The sequence below is a fragment of the Labeo rohita genome, chromosome 3 (genome assembly GCF_022985175.1).
Source record: "Labeo rohita strain BAU-BD-2019 chromosome 3, IGBB_LRoh.1.0, whole genome shotgun sequence".
NCBI classification, from domain to species: Eukaryota; Metazoa; Chordata; class Actinopteri; order Cypriniformes; family Cyprinidae; genus Labeo; species Labeo rohita.
Genome location: NC_066871.1, coordinates 13,810,650 through 13,829,260, shown reverse-complemented (window position 1 = coordinate 13,829,260; position 18,611 = coordinate 13,810,650). Strand labels below are relative to the sequence as shown.

The 18,611-nt window shown below is 38.3% G+C and overlaps 1 protein-coding gene across 1 annotated transcript in view; it reads right to left on the bottom strand.

The window, feature by feature from the left end:
• The window catches only part of abcc6b.2 (ATP-binding cassette, sub-family C (CFTR/MRP), member 6b, tandem duplicate 2), a 27,702-nt gene extending 9,091 nt beyond the window's left edge, over positions 1 to 18,611 (bottom strand). The window contains exons 1-14 of the mRNA XM_051101907.1: positions 18,308 to 18,611; positions 13,493 to 13,669; positions 11,579 to 11,704; positions 10,872 to 11,009; positions 5,582 to 5,707; positions 5,418 to 5,479; positions 5,185 to 5,316; positions 4,731 to 4,937; positions 3,525 to 3,702; positions 3,288 to 3,449; positions 1,366 to 1,458; positions 846 to 1,049; positions 612 to 758; positions 426 to 513 (exon numbers count right to left, since the gene is read on the bottom strand). Coding sequence (XP_050957864.1) covers positions 426 to 513; positions 612 to 758; positions 846 to 1,049; positions 1,366 to 1,458; positions 3,288 to 3,449; positions 3,525 to 3,702; positions 4,731 to 4,937; positions 5,185 to 5,316; positions 5,418 to 5,479; positions 5,582 to 5,707; positions 10,872 to 11,009; positions 11,579 to 11,704; positions 13,493 to 13,669; positions 18,308 to 18,349 — 1,882 coding nt within the window. The 5' untranslated portion in view covers positions 18,350 to 18,611. The remainder of the gene's footprint in view (positions 1 to 425; positions 514 to 611; positions 759 to 845; positions 1,050 to 1,365; positions 1,459 to 3,287; positions 3,450 to 3,524; positions 3,703 to 4,730; positions 4,938 to 5,184; positions 5,317 to 5,417; positions 5,480 to 5,581; positions 5,708 to 10,871; positions 11,010 to 11,578; positions 11,705 to 13,492; positions 13,670 to 18,307) is intronic.

Genomic DNA, 18,611 nt, shown 5'->3' with positions numbered 1-18,611 from the left:
ACACAAAAATGTGGAAAAGTTATATAAATATAATTACAGCTCCAAAGCTGAAAATTCCCGTTCACTAACCGCTAAATGAAGTCATCATACGCATTTCAGCCGTTACCAACACCCACCTCATGGCCACAAAATTTCCTTGTAGTGTTTGTTGAATTACAGCTTTTAAATTCAAGTAAGCTTGTCTTGCAGAATAACTGGAAATATATCCTTTAAGGTGGGTCTTTTTGGCAGATTAGTAACTCGTTATTTTTGTTTTTGGCATGCCGGTTTTGTTATGGCTTTTTGAATTAGAACTCCACCATCACGTTAATAGAGAAAAATCTCTGTATTGCTCAACATGTATAAAAATGTTGGTCATCTGTAGCTTATAAAGCTGTTGTATGTCAGAGGAAAGTCTGAAAACAAAGACATGCTGATGCACTCACCAGGATGGTAGAGAACTCTCTCCACACTTTCCAGTTTCAGCTCGTCTTGACAGAGAAATTTCCCGAGGCGTTTGAGAGAAACCACAGCCTTAGAAACAAGAAGAAACAAAGAAACAAATTCCTTGAAAATATGCTAATATAAACACATAAACATTCAAATGTTTGCATGACAGTACTGCCACTCACCTGCATGGTAGTGCTCATTGCAAAGGGCAGTTGACTGAGTGGAGCTTTGAGAATGTTAATGAGAGCCATGGACACAAAGACCTTCTGAGCATCCAGAACATGCTTCTCATCAATCAGCACGTACACCCCAAACATGGCAAATGCAATCTGAAGGCAAAGTGGTGTACATGATAAATCTACTCAGTTGTTAGAATTATATGAATGTGTTCAGATGACGACAATGATGAAATGTACCAAGAAAGTGGAGGAGTTGAAGGAAGCGATGGATATGGAGTAAAGGATCTGAGACTTCTTCAAAGCATTCAGCTCTTTTTCCCTATAGCCAAGAACCCGTTCTCTAAAGGCGTTCTCCCAGGCGTAAAACTTCAGGATCTTTATTCCGCTCAAGATCTCGTTCATAAGCTTAATGCGTCCGTCCATGTACTTCATCTGGACTTCCTGAGAGCAGCAAACAGGTTAAAACACATGCGAAATTGAGAATCACGCAAGCAAACTTGTTTACGAGACCAGACGGGAACCAATATGGTCGAGTTTCAATTCTTTGGATGTTTGAGACAAAGCACTTTCAATTTTACAGCAACGCAAAATCCTGTGGTTTTTACCATGTTCATAACATCAGAGCATCAAAGGATAGACTGTCCACATGCTCGTATTTTAAATCATTTGTAGGCTTGAAGCAGTCGCCACAGCACGAACATATTATCACGAAATATCATCTATTTGACTAAATGGAACAATATACTGTAGACCATACCTGGAGCTTGCTTCTCATTTTGGCAATGAACCCATTCAAAGGGAAGATGAGAATTACAGTGGCAATGCCAGCCAGCGCAGACGGGCCGAGGCGCTGTACAGAGGTGAGACATTTAAATGAATGAATTTTAGATGTTTAAATAAAAATTGGGGTTCAACAGCTTGTCCTTGGGGCAGTATCCTTAAAGTCCATATAAGGGCAATTCAGATAATTGTTTCTAAACACATTATAAATGTTAGAAATGTATTGCTAAAAAACATGTTACAAAGACTCTGAACTATGTAGTAATGAATTGAGGAGTTAGAATGTTAAACAGTTTTTCATGATTTTTGTGTTCGGTTAGGGTTAAGTTTTTTTTGGGTAGGTCTCGATGACGCACTGGAGCCACTAAGCTAGCCCCTCCCCCAGTGTTGCCAAGTCTCCAGTTTTACCGTAAAATTAGGCTATTTAAACACTGTTGCCGCAGGTTGTTTTTCATGTCCACAGGTTGAAGCAACCCCAATAACTTGATATTTTGCTCCTGGAATGTGATTTTTACCAAGAGAACCCTGCCAAAAATGTGTATTTTACCAAGAAAACCCTGCCAATAATGTACATTTTACCCCTTGGAATGTGATTTTTGCTGGGGGGACCTCCTCCGAAATGCAGTTGGGCTAGTTTTGAGTAGCAACCACTACCAGGTTTGCAAAACCTGGCAACTCTTCCTTCCCCTAACACTATAATACTTCCTTCCCCTAAAACTATAACTGAAGCGCATTTACATCAGTGGTTCGTCCGCTAGTTTGGAGTAGCAATTTGTAAAAACCTGGCAACCCTTCTTTCCCCTGACAATCGCGTGTTACTGTCATTACCGTTAGTTACTACAGCCTACAGTTTGCTAGCTAGCAATGCCTTTGTCACGTAAATGCATATTACCTGTTGTATAGCTGTGTAAATCCAACTGACCCTTTGCAAAGACAAGCCATGGCGTTCTCAAGCTACACATCATGTTCTCACGCAGTGAAAAATACATTGCGGAGTAAAGAGACAACGAGGTGACAGACAAGACAGAGCAGGTTACTTTTGGTATTAAACAGTCTCAGCTTTTCAAAATATATTATTTTAAGAAATTCAGACAATAAATACCCTTTTATGGCTCTTTAATGTGTTGTAGCAGTGTTGCCAAGTCCGCGGTTGCCCGTAGAATTGGGCTACTTTGACACTGTTGCCGCAAGTTGTTTTTCATGTCCGTGGGTTAACACAACCCCAATAATTTAGCCCCTGAAATGCAAATTTTACCAGGGGAACCCTGCCAAAAAAATGTTTCGATAAAATATTTTACCCCCTGAAACGTGTTTACCTGTAGGCCGCCCTCAAATTGCTATTGGGCTATTGCTATTCTGTGGTGTGACAAACTCAGAATATTTAATAGACAGACTTTAAGTGGACATCTTTGTACCTTTTTTGCCACCAAAATGTTCATAGTTAGTATTTGCTAAGGTATGTTGTCCCAGTGACAAGCTGTTGTATCCCTAAAAATACAATTTTTGTGCATTTTTTCTGACAGTACAACAATCCAACATTTTTTTGAATAATAAACAACCCTGCTTTAAAAAAAACAACAATAGAAACCATGACAGAATTTGTAATGATTTTACTGGTTATAATGGGAATTGTACTGGTTTTATTGGAAAATGTAATGGTGCCTATTGGTCTCTACTGGTAATTGGTCGCCTTCTATTGGTGGCTTCTTGAAACACTACTACACACTACAGGAAACCATTTTTTAATGGTTTTAATGGTTAAAAAATGATGGTTTGTAATGTTTGTAGTGGTATTTGTAGTGGAATCCATTAGAATCTCTGTGATGGTTCTGTTGTTTTTTTGTTTTTTTTCATCAGGGGAGAACATAAATTTTGTCTGTATTTCTAGAAGCATCTCACCTGCCAGAGGAAGAAAAGACACAAGGTGATTTCAATCGGGGCCACCCACACTGCATTGAAGTACACCACGAAATCCATGAGTTTCTGGGTGTCAGCCGAAACCAAGTTGACTATCTCTCCAACTGTACACGTTCTGCGAGCCGCGCTGTTGATGACCAGAGACTGTGGAGACCAGAATGAATGTGAGAACCATTATATGCATCTTTACATTTGCTAGCAAACAGTTCAAAGACCCACCTTCCTGTAAACTAGGCCCATAACTGCAGTTTTAACCCTCATGCCTACTGTGAAGCAGGTGTACATGTACTGATGGTTGAACAGGGACTGCAGACAAGACAACAGGAACATCAAGAAGGCAAAGAAGTAACCCTTCCACAAGGGGGCATCTTCATCCCTCACAAAGCCAAGCAGTAGACTGAAGAACAAGAAACAAACATTGTCATTTACCAAGACCCAAACAATGGCACACCATTTTTGTAAAAACAGTATTTTGTTCGTCTGACTTCAGCCACACCTAAAGAAACTGGAATGTGAATATATTTAATGACTATAAATATGAGACTTCCTGGACCAGCTGGGCCTAGACAATATTATCTCCATGCATCAAAGTTTCTCAGAATGCAGGATCGCTGTGGTTCTGGAGCAGTGAACCCACCACAGTGCATTTGGCTTGTTATATGCCAGACGGAGTGGCTTAATTTGATGATCCAAATCCAGTTTGTTTGCCTTTTCAGAGGTATAGCTCAGCCGCAAAGAATATGATGCTGCAGTGTGCAGACTCTCCTAAGTGTCGTGGACTTGTGGTGCATGGGACGTAATTAACAGTGTGTGGCTGCACCACAGCAGGATGTGCTGTTATTCCTGTCTGTAATGAAAGTTCACACTCTACTGAGAAAGGGCAACGAGTTCACTTTACATTGTGTGCTAAAGGTCTTGCTCTACATTTGAACACTGCCATGTGTTTTCTTTAAAAATAACATTAAAAATAGCTGCTTTGATATAGATTTCCCAGATGCCAAAATATATTTTAGCCTTAACAACATTTATTTTTACACTGAAGGAAATTAATAATACTAAAAATGATTATTAAAATTTGATAACATTTTCACAATCAGTAACTGTGCACATTTGCACTTTGTACTACTGTAAAATAGCACAGTAAAGTAGCACAACCTTTAACATTGATAATAAGTTTCTTGATAATCAATTCAGCATATTAGAATGTTTTCTGAAGGATCATGTGACACTAAATATTGGGGTAATGATGCTGAAAATTAAGCTTTGCCATCACAAGAACAGATTACATTTTTATATATATATATATATATATATATATATATATATATAAAAAAGGGAATAGTAATTTTTAATGTACTTGAACGGCAGTGTATATCTTAAACTGTATGCACATGCTGTATGCAGTTTCATTAATGCTTCTCTCACCTTAACACTTGTGGTATGGAGAACATGAAAGCATCTTGAATGACCAGACAGAGAGTTCCAGTCAGAAAGTATGGGCCAAAGTTTTTGGCTAGGGTCCGGAGCAGACAGAAGCCTGAGCTTTGTTCTTTATGGAGTTTTCTGAGCAGCTGCTTCTGCTCGCTTAGTTTGTGACCAAGGGGTTGTGCTCCATTCAGTGCGTTCTCTTGCCTGTGTTTGATGGAGAAAACACAACATTTTTATTCAAATTTTATTCTCTGGTATAGTATTCTGTAAGCATTGTTGCAACAAAGCAAATTAAAGTAAATAATAATACAAATACATCAGTAATTATGAACAGGCAAACTACTGACATCACATTTTACTGAGCGAATCTCATACGTGTGAACAACAGTCATAAATCAGAGATCAACTCAGGATGGAAGACATGCAGTTAAGGAAATAGCAGGTGTCTTACTGTTGCATTTTGGCCCATTGCTTGGCCCACTCTTTCTCTAGGTCACAAATGATTTTTTCAGATGTGTCCTCTTCTCGTAGAGACCAGAGGTCTTCAGCTTTTAAAGGTGAGCGATAGCCCTTTACCACCAATCTGTGGAGCACAAATATGTTTTTCTCAGTATCTTGTGTGTTTTTATTCTGCAGACCTTTACAAGAAGTCAATGAAATGATGAGAGACAAAAATATGACTACCTGCCGTACCACCAGAACAGTATTTTTGAAAGGAAAGAAGCGTCCTCAACTGGACATGGGTTCTAGTGGAAAAACCAATATGTCCAGGTATTATTATTTCAATGTGTTCCAAATATTCATATACTAAGTGAACAAAATCCATCATAACACAGAAAAAACTGTACCTTTACATATACAGGTTTAAGAGTTGCTGGGCGCTGATCAGCAAAACAGCTGAGGATGAGCTGAGCCAACTGGAGGGAGAAGAATGTGAAAAATGCCACGAATCTCATCGCATCTGCAGAGAAACCCTGTAACACACATGACTGGTTATCAGTAAAGCAATGTGGAGCATATCACATAAATACGGTACACTCATTTTAATGCAACTAGAAGCACAAATGTTTCTTTTTATTGGTGATTTATTGGTGTAATGTTGGATAAACTAGTATATAACATAAAATGTTTTTTTTTTTTTCTCCAAATCAGTGTACACTCTATACACCATAATGACAAAGCAAAAACATATTTTTGACAACTTTATTTTTTAAAAAAAAATGTATTAAAATTAAAAAACTGAAATAAGTACATTGCATAAGTATTAATGCGGTACTTATATGAAGCACCTTAACCTGAGTCACCTTTGTACCTAAGTCTTTTTGGGTATGGTGCGACAAGCTTTGCACATCTTCTCACCTCTTCACCTCTCACACTCTGTCAGCTTGGATGGGGGCTGGCAGATATTTTCAGGTTTCTCCAGAAATATTTGATAGGGTTCAAGGCCAGGCAATGGCTGGGCCACTCAAGGACATTTACAGAGTTGCCTATAAGCCACTCTTGCTGTGTGCTTAGGGTCATTGTCCTGCTGGAAGGTGAACCTTCTGCCCAGTCTGATGTTCTGAATGCTCTGGACTGTGTTGAGCTTTGCTTCTACTCTGACGAGGCCCTCAGTCCCTGCTGCTGAAAAACAGCCCCACAGCACGAGGCTGCTACCTCCATACTTTACTTTTGAGATGGTACTGCGCAGGTGATGATCATACATGATACTTGGAATTGAAGTTCATCAGACCAGAGAATCTTGTTTTTCACAGTCTGAGAGTTCTTTAGGTGCTTTGTTGCAAATTCCAAGTGGGTTTTCAGGTGTGTTCACTGAGGAGAGGATTGAGTTTGGCCACACCGCGATAAAGACCCGATTGGTGGAGTGTTGTACAGTAGTGTCCTACTGTAAGTTTCTCCCATCTGCATATATGATCATGGAGCTCAACTAAAGTGACTATTAGCTTATTGGTCACCAGTCTAACCAAGACTCTTCTCCGTCAAATGTTTAGTTTGGCCAGGTGGACAGCTCTAGGAAGAGTTCTAGTTGTTCAAAACTTCTTCCATTATGGATAATGGAGGCTACATGCTTTTGTGAACTTTCAATGAAGCAGAGTTTTTTCTGAACTCTTCCCCAGAAGTGTGACTTGACGAAATCTTGTCTCTGATATGCATTTTCAGCAGTTAGACCTTTTATTAAGATGTGTGCCTTTACAAATCATACCCATTCAATTGAATTTGCCACAGGTTAACTCCAGCTGAAGTGTAGTAACATCTGCAAGCAATGTGAATCCTCCTGAGCTAAAATTTCAAGTGTCCCAGAAAAGGGTATGAATACTTATGCAAATCATTTAAGTTTTTTTTTTTCATTTCTTACCAATTTCCAAAGTTGTTACAAAGCTGTTTTTTGCTTTGTCATTATGGTGTATGGAGTGTACATTGATGTGTAAAATGTTATTTAAAGCAGGTTAACACAAGGCTCCAAGGGGTTTGAATACTTTTGCAAGGCACTGTATATGCTTACCTCCTGCTGAAACCCCTGACCTAAGCTGTAATAAACAATAAACAATTGTTTCTGTGGGACAAATTGAACTACTTGTTAAATGAATTATTAAATAACACTCCATGTTTTGATTCTCCGCCTCTGTGGAGACAACCAACTAGACACATAAGTGATGAAGACACATTTGCTAGGGATTTCCCAAGGAGTCATAACCACATAAGCTGCATGCTTCCTCTGGGATCATATCCATATTTTCTCTTCCGTCTGCCCTAGCACCAGGACTGATCCGAGATCAGCCACCCACTTTGTCTCACCGCAGTGTGCGTAGGTGGGACTGGTGGCTGATGTGGGGAGTGTTCGTTTGGGGATGTTGCCTGCTGTTCCCCTCCCTTCCTTTCAAAGACCTCAGCTTATTATAATGACTTAAATGTTCCATCAAACCGGGATTAATGACACAACAAACCTTTTTATGAACGCTTCTGAATCATGGTAAAAAATACAGACATATATTTATGCCAACAGACCCAAACTCTTCTTTCACAGCTTCTAAGAGTATACCTTCAGCAAGCATTCAGTCACAACAAATAGACTTCAGCTAGAACTGCCAAAACTTGTAGATGATCTATGAGGCCTAATGTGAAGTATTTAAAATAATAACATTGATATTAATATTCATATTTTAGAATATAAATTCTAAAATAAATGAGTAATTATTAATGCTTCTGTTTGTCATATTGTTTTACAGTATTCTCAGTTGCTGTTTGGGACAAAGTTCACCATGCTGTTTTTGACCTATTTGTGTAGTGCTCGATACAAGGTTCAAAATTTGTTAGAAAGAAAATATGCTGAGGTCGGGGGGTTTTAGGTTCAAAACAGCTGTCCTGCCAGAGGCCTCGAGCTGCTATTGAAAGTTTTACAGGGGCCACCGAGGGCATCCATTCCTATGGGCTTTTCACAGAAACTGTGTCAAATGGCCACGATCTGAGAGAAAGTGGCAGCGCAGGCCTCTTTAAGAATATGTAAACACAAGCTTCATTTACTCAAATGGTCACAGTCCAAACTCTGCACACCACAATGCTGGATACTGTGATTATTTATCCGCCACATTGTACGCTTAAACCGTTTGGAGAAACTCAAATTGGTCAGGGAACATATCCTCCCACAGTGTGGTATGAGAGGACCAAGCGCTAGTTGTTTTGCTGTTGCTGTTGGACCTGATGCCCATTGGCAGAGGGCTCATTTAGGTCACAACAGATCTCACCACAAACCAAGTTTCAATTCCAATGTAAACCTATGGACTGTCATCACTGAGTTGTACCAGGCTTCATTATTGTTTTTATATATTTCCCTACTGTATTTTTACTTCCTTACTGTACTTAAGTGGCCTACATTTTACCTCAAGTATATGTTTTCAAATGTCAGTTTTGTCATTTTGGAATGCTTTCACTTTCAGTTCACAATGTCTTACACCGTGTCTACACCGGACGCGACTGTACGCGACCGGATAGACTGTAAAAAATATGGACATAGTGTCCATGATGTCACCCGTAGGTTTCTGAAGAGCATTTTTGAAGCTCTTAGTGGGTGGGAATCGGCCGTCGCCATCTTGGAATCACGTCACTGCATGTCACTCCCGGATAATCGAAAATGGGCAAAGAGGTGGGAATTGGGTGGAGCTAGTTGCTAATCAGCTGAATCAGTTCACAAATTGCAATAAATGATTCAGTGTCATGACTAAAATGAACGAAGAACCAAGATTAATATGATCACCAGAACTTTAGACTTCGAAGGAGTAGACTGATAGTTGAAAAGTAAGTGGCTAATGCTTAATTTAAGTCTTAAATATGAAATATATAACTCAAATTTTATTATACATTCGTGAACTAAATGTGCTGTAAAAGGAGTGATTGTATGAAATGCTAGAATGGCTACTCCAGGTAGATTGGTTTCTACTACAATTATTATTACAAACATTGCAAACAATCAAACCATTTTAACCATTAAAATGGTTTTCTGTAGTGTGTTTGGAGACGTATTCTATTAGGATTTCGTTTTTTTAACAAGCCACCAATAGAAGGCGACCAATCATCAGTAGAAACCATTACAGTTTCCATTAAAACCAGTACGATTCCATTATAACCAGTATAACCATTACAAATTCTGTGATGGTTTCTGTTTCTTTTTTTCAGCAGGGTTACACCCAAAATTTATTTATTTATTTATTTATTTTTAAATGTTGATGTTTTTTTCAATTGCAAACTATTGTAAAGTGAATTGCCTATGGGTTGAGCCTGTTTTTTTGCCACACTCTCATCATTATTCATCAGTTCTGGTAGCCACATAATATAAATATATAACAAAATGTGACCCTGGACCACAAAACCAGTCATAATGGTCAATTTTTCGAAACTGAGATTTATACATCATCTGAGAGCTGAATAATTAAGATTTCCATTGGTGTATAGTTTGTTAAAATAAGACAATATTTGGCCAAGATACAGCTATTTGAAAATCTGGAATCTGAGGGTGCAAAAAAATCTAAATATTGAGAAAATCACCTTTAAAGTTGTCCAAATGAAGTTCTTAGCAATGCATATTACTAATTAAAAATGAACTTTTGATATATTTACAGCAGGAAATTTACTAACTATCTTCATGGAATATGACATTTACTTAATTTCCAAATTTTTTGGGGCAAATCAATAAAAATCAATAATTTTGACCCATACCATGTATTTTTGGCTACTGCTACAAATATACCCCAGCAACTTAAGACTGGTTTTGTGGTCCAGGCTCACAAATATCCGCATAACCTTAAAGATTATACATTCCACGTTCAGTATGTGTGCAAACTGTCTTTGAATGTGAGCTACATGTATATTTCCCTCTCCAGTGTCAAGATGTTGATTGTTGCGTCTGTGACAAGATGCAATAAAATAATTATGGAGCGGGAGCATGACAGCAGGCGAGAGACAGACAGACTGAGGGAAACAGTATGGGGATCCGCAGACGTATGCGGCTTTTCCTATCTGTCTGGAAAAGCACCAGCTTTGATTGTGACTGGTCTCAGAACAGCCTCTGCTCCAGACAAAGAGGGCATTGAGGGAAGTGGAAAGGGAAAACCGTCAGGCCGCCCAGACGTCAACGCTGAGAAGAGCACCATCTGTAAGCACTCTGTTTATGCACTGCTGTGTTAGTCTCTCAGACACAACACAGATAAATTTAGAGACTGTGATTGAGTAACATTCATTAGAAAAACCACGCGAGAGCCCGTGTTACGCATGGCGTGACGGGAGTATAACAGAGCATAGGCATTTTGTACTGCTAGAGATTCATAGTTTAGGGCAAGAAGTCAAATTCACTTATTTAGTCACTTTAGTCTCAAAGCACCATTAATGGCTGTTATAACAGAAACCATATACGGTAGGGGTTGAAAAGAATAAATGCCTACAAATCTAGTATTTTGTAATTACAAATTATATTGGTGCAACATTCCAGCTAGAAAAAGTGTAAGCTTTGTATTATTTATTTATAACGCTAACACTTTCTGGCCTTGCTGTATATTGGGTGAACTCGGGTTGAACTCGGCATGAAAAAATAACAGCATTTTTTAGATATATAAATACAATAGTTGAATATACTGGGATTACACAAACCTCATCTATGATGGTTTGTATGTTGGCTCTGAGAGGCACCAGCGAGCAGATCACTGCTAGCGCCCAAAACAGGAAGAGAAAGATGGAGGAACGAAAGCCTCTCAGCCTTTCCAAGTGGATCACCAACACTGCCAGTATCTGAGGACAAAGTGTATTTCGGTCAGTATGCTAGTTGTGGTCAATATAGAGAAATCTGAAACACACTAGAAGAACATGACAGAATACCATTAGGCAGCTTAAACATGTTGATACAAAAATCTCTCAACCAAAATGTATAAATGTATTGATTCTAAACTAGTATGCAAAGTCTATGATGAATGTTTAGTCTGTGTCAGGACTTTATCTTGTTGGGCAGATCTGAGAGAGAGAGAAAAAAAAAAAAGTAATTTACTACAACCACTGTTGACTCTGCTGTCTGCTATGACCAGAGGTAAAAGAGGCTTATTTATCCTGATCCCTTCAGGAAACCTCTGCCAGACGTCTAACCACAAAGAGATTTGTTCATTCAAGCTTAAATATAACAGATCATAAATCTTAACTATCCTCTTAAAGAGTCCCATTGAAAAAAAGAGACATAATCTGAATCAACATGTTGATACGGTCTTAACAGCCATTAATAGAAATGTTACCTTGTACTTTTACACCGTTTACATGTAATTACGAATATAATTTTTATTGTGGAGATTCAGGAGAATGTTGTGATTTACCATGGTAAGGCTGCGAATTATAGGGCTCAGAAGAAAGACTATGTGACGCTCTATGTCTCTCCTCCTTTCCACCAGCAGATAGACCATCTCCAGGAAACCAAAGGAGGCCAGACAGAGGCCCAAACCCTACAACACGTACACACAGACATGTAAGCATTAACTGCAACACTGAGGTGTCATTCCCCCCTAAAACTTGCATTTATGTAGCATTTATTTGATTAAAAATACAGTAAAAACTGTGTTATAGTGCAGTGTTATTATAATTTAATTTAATTTGTTTCTATCTGAATATTTTTGCTCAAGAAACATTCCTCTAATGAAAATTTCAAAAGAAAAGCATAACGGTATAACAGTGTCACTTTTTGAACATTTCCATGCACATAGCAATAACTTGTGAGATTTTGAGCTGATTGATGCTACAGAGCCTTGCAAAAATATTCATACCCCTTCATTTTTTTCACATTTTATGTAGCTGACTTATGTTAAACTGCTTTAAATTACCCACATCAATCAACACTCCACACACCATTATGACAAAGCAAAAACTGATTTGTCACAGCTTTGCAAATTTATTCAAAATAAAAAAACTAAAATACATTGCATAAGTATTCATACCCTCAACGAAGCACCTTTTCAGCCTCAAGTCTTTTTGGGTATGATGCGACAAGCTTTGCACATCTGCATTTGCAATCTGCTATTATTCTCCTCATCTCTTCACCTCTTCACCTCTCAAGCTCTGTCAGGTTGGATGGGGCCAGATGCACGTTTTCAGGTTTCTCCAGAAATGTTTGGGTTCAAGCCCCGGCTCTGGCTGGTCCACTCAAGGACATTCACAGAGTTGTCTATAAGCCACTCTAGTGCTGCGTGCTTAGGGTCATTGTCCTGTTGGAACATGAACCTTCTGCCCAGTCTGAGGTTCTGAATGCTCTGGATTGGGTTTTCATTAAGGCTATCTCTATATTTTGCTGTGTTGAGCTTTCCTTCTACTCTGACAAGTCCTAGCCACTGCTACCACCACACTTTACTTTTGGGATGGTACTCTCCAGGTGATGAGCAGTGCCTGGTAGCAGTGCTTGGATTTGAGGTTCATCAGACCAGAAAATTTTGTTTTCTCACAGTCTGAGGGTTCTTTAGGTGCTTTTTTCAAGTGTTTTTTCATGTGTCTTCACTAAGAAGAGGACTAAGTCTAGAGTGCCCATCAGGATCTTGGTCACCACTCTAACCAAAGCCTTTGTCCATCAATTGCTCAGTTTGGCTAGGAGGCCAGCTCTAGGAAGAGTCTTGATTGTTTCAAACTTCTCCCATTATGGATAATGGAGGCTACATGCTTGTGTGAACCTTTAATGCAGCAGAATTTTTTCTGAACTCTTCTTCAGACCTGTGCCTTGACGCAAACCTGTCTTTGAGCTCTACTTTGAGCTTTTTCCTCAGGGTTTGGTTTTTGCTTTGATATGCATTTTCAGTTGTCAGACCTTTTATTAAGACGTGTGTGACTTTCCAAATCATACTCATTCAGTTGAATTTGCCACAGGTTAACTCTACTTGAAGTGTAGTAACATCCACAAGCAATATGAATGCTCCTGAGTTAAATTTCAAATGATTAATGATTAATTATTAATTATTTATTATTATTATTACATATTATTATTAATTATTCAAATTATTAAATTAATTATTTCTAATAAATTTGCAAATATGTTAAAAACCTGATTTTTGTTGTCATTATGGTGTATGGAGTGTAGATTGATGTGGGGAAAAGTAATTTAAAGCAGTTTAACATAAAGCTGCGACATAAAATGTGAAGAAAAAAAAAATGAAGAGGTATGAATACTTTCGCAAGGCACTGTATATTTATGTCTAAGCTATAGAGGTGGTAAGTAGAAGTCAAGTATTGATATGACCAGTATGACTCACCGTCTTGGCACAGCAGAGGCTGGATGTAGATATGCGTCCATTGTCATAGAATCTGAGGTACAAGCAGTAGAAAGGGGCACAAACCCAGAGATAGAAGCAGGGGAACCACACCAGTACTGTATGCTGGAAGCACTGGGTCAGGTCTGGGTGTGGTGTGTACCATGTGACATTCCAGTCCTGAAAACACAATGTTACACCATTAGTCCACTTTAGCTTATTAGTCAGGAGTGATTGTGTAATTATTAACAACTACTTATGCACATTTAACAACTTATTAGATTGTATTCACTCTTTGCACTCATAGTGAAGTACTTTGTGAAAAAAAAAAACATAAGTCATCAGATTCCTTGATGTCCACTGATGTTCCCCAGTGTTTGTTCAGTCCAAATGGCTCTGTTTGTTTGTGATTTATATTAGCTCACTGGCAGTGCTGTTGTGTTTGCAACAGACAAATTGTGTGAAGTAGCACAAAGGTGAAAGGTAAAGCTCCTGTAATAAATCTTCACTGTTTTTCTGTGATTTGAAATGTCACTTTGTTTGCCAACTGGGTTTATGATGAGTATAGGTGGATTTGTCTTGGTTGCTATTACTAAGTCATGACAGGAAAAAAAACTGTGCCTCCACAAGTGTACACTAAACTTTACTTGAGGCAGTGATATGACATGTCATTCTAAATTATTATTATTATTATTATTTGGCTCTATTTAATAGGATTCCACATTCTGATTGTAAAAAAATCACTAATTCTACAAACGTAGCATGCACTAAAAAAAAACTACTTTCAACATTTCATTGTTGCAAACAGATATCGTTTTCACTGAGAAGCATCAGCAACAGCAGACCAATTTTCAAAGCCTATTGTGTTAATGTGTATTGATGCTGAGTAACAACATGTGCACATTGGTTCTGCTGAGTGATAGTCTAAGTTTGTAAATGTATTTAAAGCAAAGGAAAGCAAAGCTGTGGTCTGTGATGAAAATGCTGTTCTGTGCATTTTGATTACATCAAAGTTGGCCAAAAACCCAGTTTGGCATCTTTGCCAGGACTTCTCTCTCAAGCTGAATTTCACAGGCTCATTCTATTCACACAACAGTAATTCACACTGTATCTCCTTAGTTATTTCTGGCCTTTCTATGGTGGAAAGCAGGCTGATGTCCAAATGCAGCTGTAGAGCTGTTTTTTTTTTCTTTTAAACTTTCTCTGGACTGATGAGAACTTGTTTGGCTGTGTTTTATGCTGTGGTTATTTCGGCAATGGCACAGCTCTGATAAATACTGCATGCTGGTTAGAAGGAGTCCTGTGGTATGGCAGTGTGTAAGAAGTGCACCTTTGGCAAGCCATAATATAAACCCCATATGCACTATGAGAAGGGTGATGAGCGCCAAGCACATCTCTGTGTAAGCTTGTTTGTTCACGTACATGCAGCAGTACAGCTATTGCCTGAGGTTTATCTTACTCAAAAATAATCATATTTACTTGGCCTTTTGCCATTCCAAACTTCTTTCTTACATGACACACAAAAGATGCTTTTTCACTGATTGAATCTTTACATTTCATTTTGAGTTTGATTGACAGGCGATCTGACCAATCATAATGCATAATGCAATATCCTCTATTTAGACCAGTATCTAAAACCCTGCAAGTGCAGTCCAGACTCATACTACAGGTTCAGGATGAGACACTTGGTTTGTTACGTTGTTGTTTTGGTCAGGATATGTCCTCATCTATGAGGGGGTGTACTGCGGTCTGGGCCCAGGAAGGGAAAGAGATTCTCGTTCACGTGGCAGAGCACAGTCACAATTTTCCACAGGGAGTTCAATAGAGCATAAAGACACCAGCTTTTACCCATCCTGCATCCTCTAAGACTATGTTTGCACTGGTCTAAATCCAATGGCAACCACAGTCTCAGGAAGTGATTCAGAATGGTGTGTGTACCCTTCCTGCGAGTGTAGGAGTTCAGACTGCCGGTCAGCACAAATTATGTTTAAAAACTGTTTAAAAATGACACCGTTGATGTTTAAATTTATTTGGAGGATATTTGTGAGGATGGCTTGCAATTCACAAATCTCTGGTCACTTCTTTTGGAAATGGCCAATGAGAAGCTAATAACAATCTCTCATGCTAGCCATAACAAGTCTGACTGAAGTCCTAAATAAAGGTTCAAAAGGTTCAGCCAGATTGCAGCTGTCAGACATGCTTCAATAGACATGAGCTTATGACTTCATCTCATTCCACATGTTTTCCCAGCTAATGATTTAAAGGCACAATATGTAAGATTTTTTTATTAAAATATTTATATTTATATTTTGCTGACATGTGTACTTATTTATCCCAAATGTTTCAAATAATGTTTAAATCCAGAGAAATAAGCAGTTTTAACTAGTGTAACAGACCGTTTGCGTCGCCTGCCAATGACATCATACACCCTCGATTTTTCTGGTTTTATTTTGTAGACAACATTGAAACCCCAAAGACGCTATAATATGTTTTGCATTTTACTAGACAGGTGTCGAACGCACAGAGTAGCATTATACCACAACTTTCAACACAGTCAAATGTATCTAATATGATAAAATATGCATGACCGGAAGGAGCGGAAGCGGTTGTGACATAATAAAGCTCCGCTGCTTTCAAGCTGTATATCACATTTGTTCTTCATTAGCAATCGCTCCAGCGTCCTTGTTTCACTTCTGTGACTTTCAGCCCCACCCTGATTCGTAATACAGTGACCTAAATAAGTCTTTTATACATTAGCTCATTAATGAACATGATTTCTGCCCGAGTCCTGTCAGATTGCATCGGCTGTGAGAATGAAGACAACAACTCCCATGATTCCACACTCAATTATGGCATCATCAGACTACATCTTTGTTTTTTGTTTGTTTTGAATATGCGCCCTCTAACGGCGAAAATTGACATGTTTAATATTGTAAGAATGTTGTTCTTATGTTCCTATTACATTACTAAAAGTTATCTACATAATTTCCAGGAATATTGAAGTTATTGTACTTTTTAGAAAAAATGTTTAGGTTATACAAACAATCCTGATAACATTCACTGGGTTACACAGGATTGAACAAAAATACATTATAGTGTTAGTTCATCCAAAAATTAAAATTAAAAATTGATAAATTACTCACCCTCATGTCGTTCCAAACCAGTTAGACCTTCATTTATCTTCAGAACACAAATTAAGATATTTTTATTAAATCTGAGAGCTTTCTGACCCTGCATAGACAGACACGTTCAAGGCATAGACAACTGACACGTTCAAGGCACAGAAAGGTAGTAAGGATATCGTTAAAATAGTCCTTGTGACATCAGTAGTTCAACCTTAAGTTTATGAAGCTATGAAAGTACTTTTTGTGTGCAAAGAAAACAAAAATAACTTTATTCAACAATTTCTTCTCTTCCGTGTCAGTCTTTGACGCACATTCAATGAAGTCGTTATTTTTGTTTTCTTTGCTCACAAAAAATAGCTTTCATAGCTACATAAATTACAGTTGAACCACTGATGTCACATGGATTATTTTAACCATGGCCTTACTACCTTTCTCTGCCTTGAACAGGATAGTTGTGTTGCTCTCTATGCAGGGTCAAAGAGCTCTTGGATTTCATCAAAAATATCTTCTTTTGTTTTCTGAAAATGAATGAAGGTGTTATGGGTTTGGAATGACATGAGGGTGAGCAATTAAAGACAGACATAATTTTTGGATCCCTAATGAATCATGGAAACTATTAAACAGAAGTCCCTTTCAAGGAAAGTAGGTTCACTTGGCGGTCATATTTCACTGACTGTTTCTGTGGGAATGACAGCTCCGGTGATGCGATGACTGTGCCAACTGACAATTGGCTTTTTTATTTAGAAGGCGGGATTCATTTTGTCATATTGGTGGTTGTAGTTTCTCCAGTTCATGGTAATATGAGTGAACTTTCTTGTTACAGCCTTTAATTAAACTAAACTTAAAACTGTTGATTCATTAACTGTTCATTATTTAAAACAACATTAGTGATGTTTAAATTACATTGTATATTTGTGTAAAGATTGTTCTGTTAATGTTACTGCAAGAATGCTTTGGTTGCAAATTTTGAGAACGTTCTGAGAATGTTTTTTTGTTAGCTGGAATGCAAATGTTGCATTTTGAAATCATTCTGACAAAATGCGGTCAGTTACTTATTGAATGTGCATCATCTGTTCCACCGTCATTGTGAAATGGTAAATATTGCTAAATGAGTAGGCTGTACCATGGAGAACCTTAGTGGGCACAGGGCCTGGAACAACATTTGCTTGGCTCTTTCACACATACCAATATCATTACACCTGATTTTAAATGACCTACTATACTACGCAAAATAAGAGAAGGTCAGCATTTATCTTTATTATTAACCTGAGTTCCAACACTGGTTATCCAATCTGTAATCATTGTTCAAAATATAGGCTAAAGTACACACACTATACACTCTTGATGATACCAGAACAAGGCTGTTTGAATGTAAACACACTGAGAAGTTAAAGCACACAAATAAACATTTTACTCAATTGCAAAATATGTTCTTGCACATGTAACACAGGTTGTGTGCCTAAAACAGGATAATCTTAAAACTTAACATTTAAGGTTCCCATTCTGTCCCGCATTCAATCTTAGTCAGTGAATCATTGTATGAGAAATGCATGACTCCAAATGGCTGTTACTGTCAAAAACCTTGATCACTTACAAGAATAAAGGGGCATTAATAACAGAAATGGATGAGGTAACATTTTGTTACCTCACAAGCATTAGAGTTACATCTCTCCATCAGTTATCTGAGACTCACCCAGAGAGGGTCCAGGCCACTGAGACTGCAGAGGGTGTCCATCCAGGTTTTTTTCTTCTTCACTTCGCCTCCTGTAGTTAATCCCTGCTACCCTGAGATCAGCAGTGTCTCACACTCCTGTCTATGTAGTTTCTGTTGCCAGTGTAAGTGTGTTTGACAGCAGTTGTGCCTGAGTGTGTGTTTCAGCCCCTTTTTTGTAAGCCAGCCTCCTGTGTCCTGACTTGAGTCTTGTCAAAGCTACAGTCTGACACCAGGTTTGTGTAACTGACCTGTTTATGAACGCTGGCCTGCCAGGTGGGTGGAA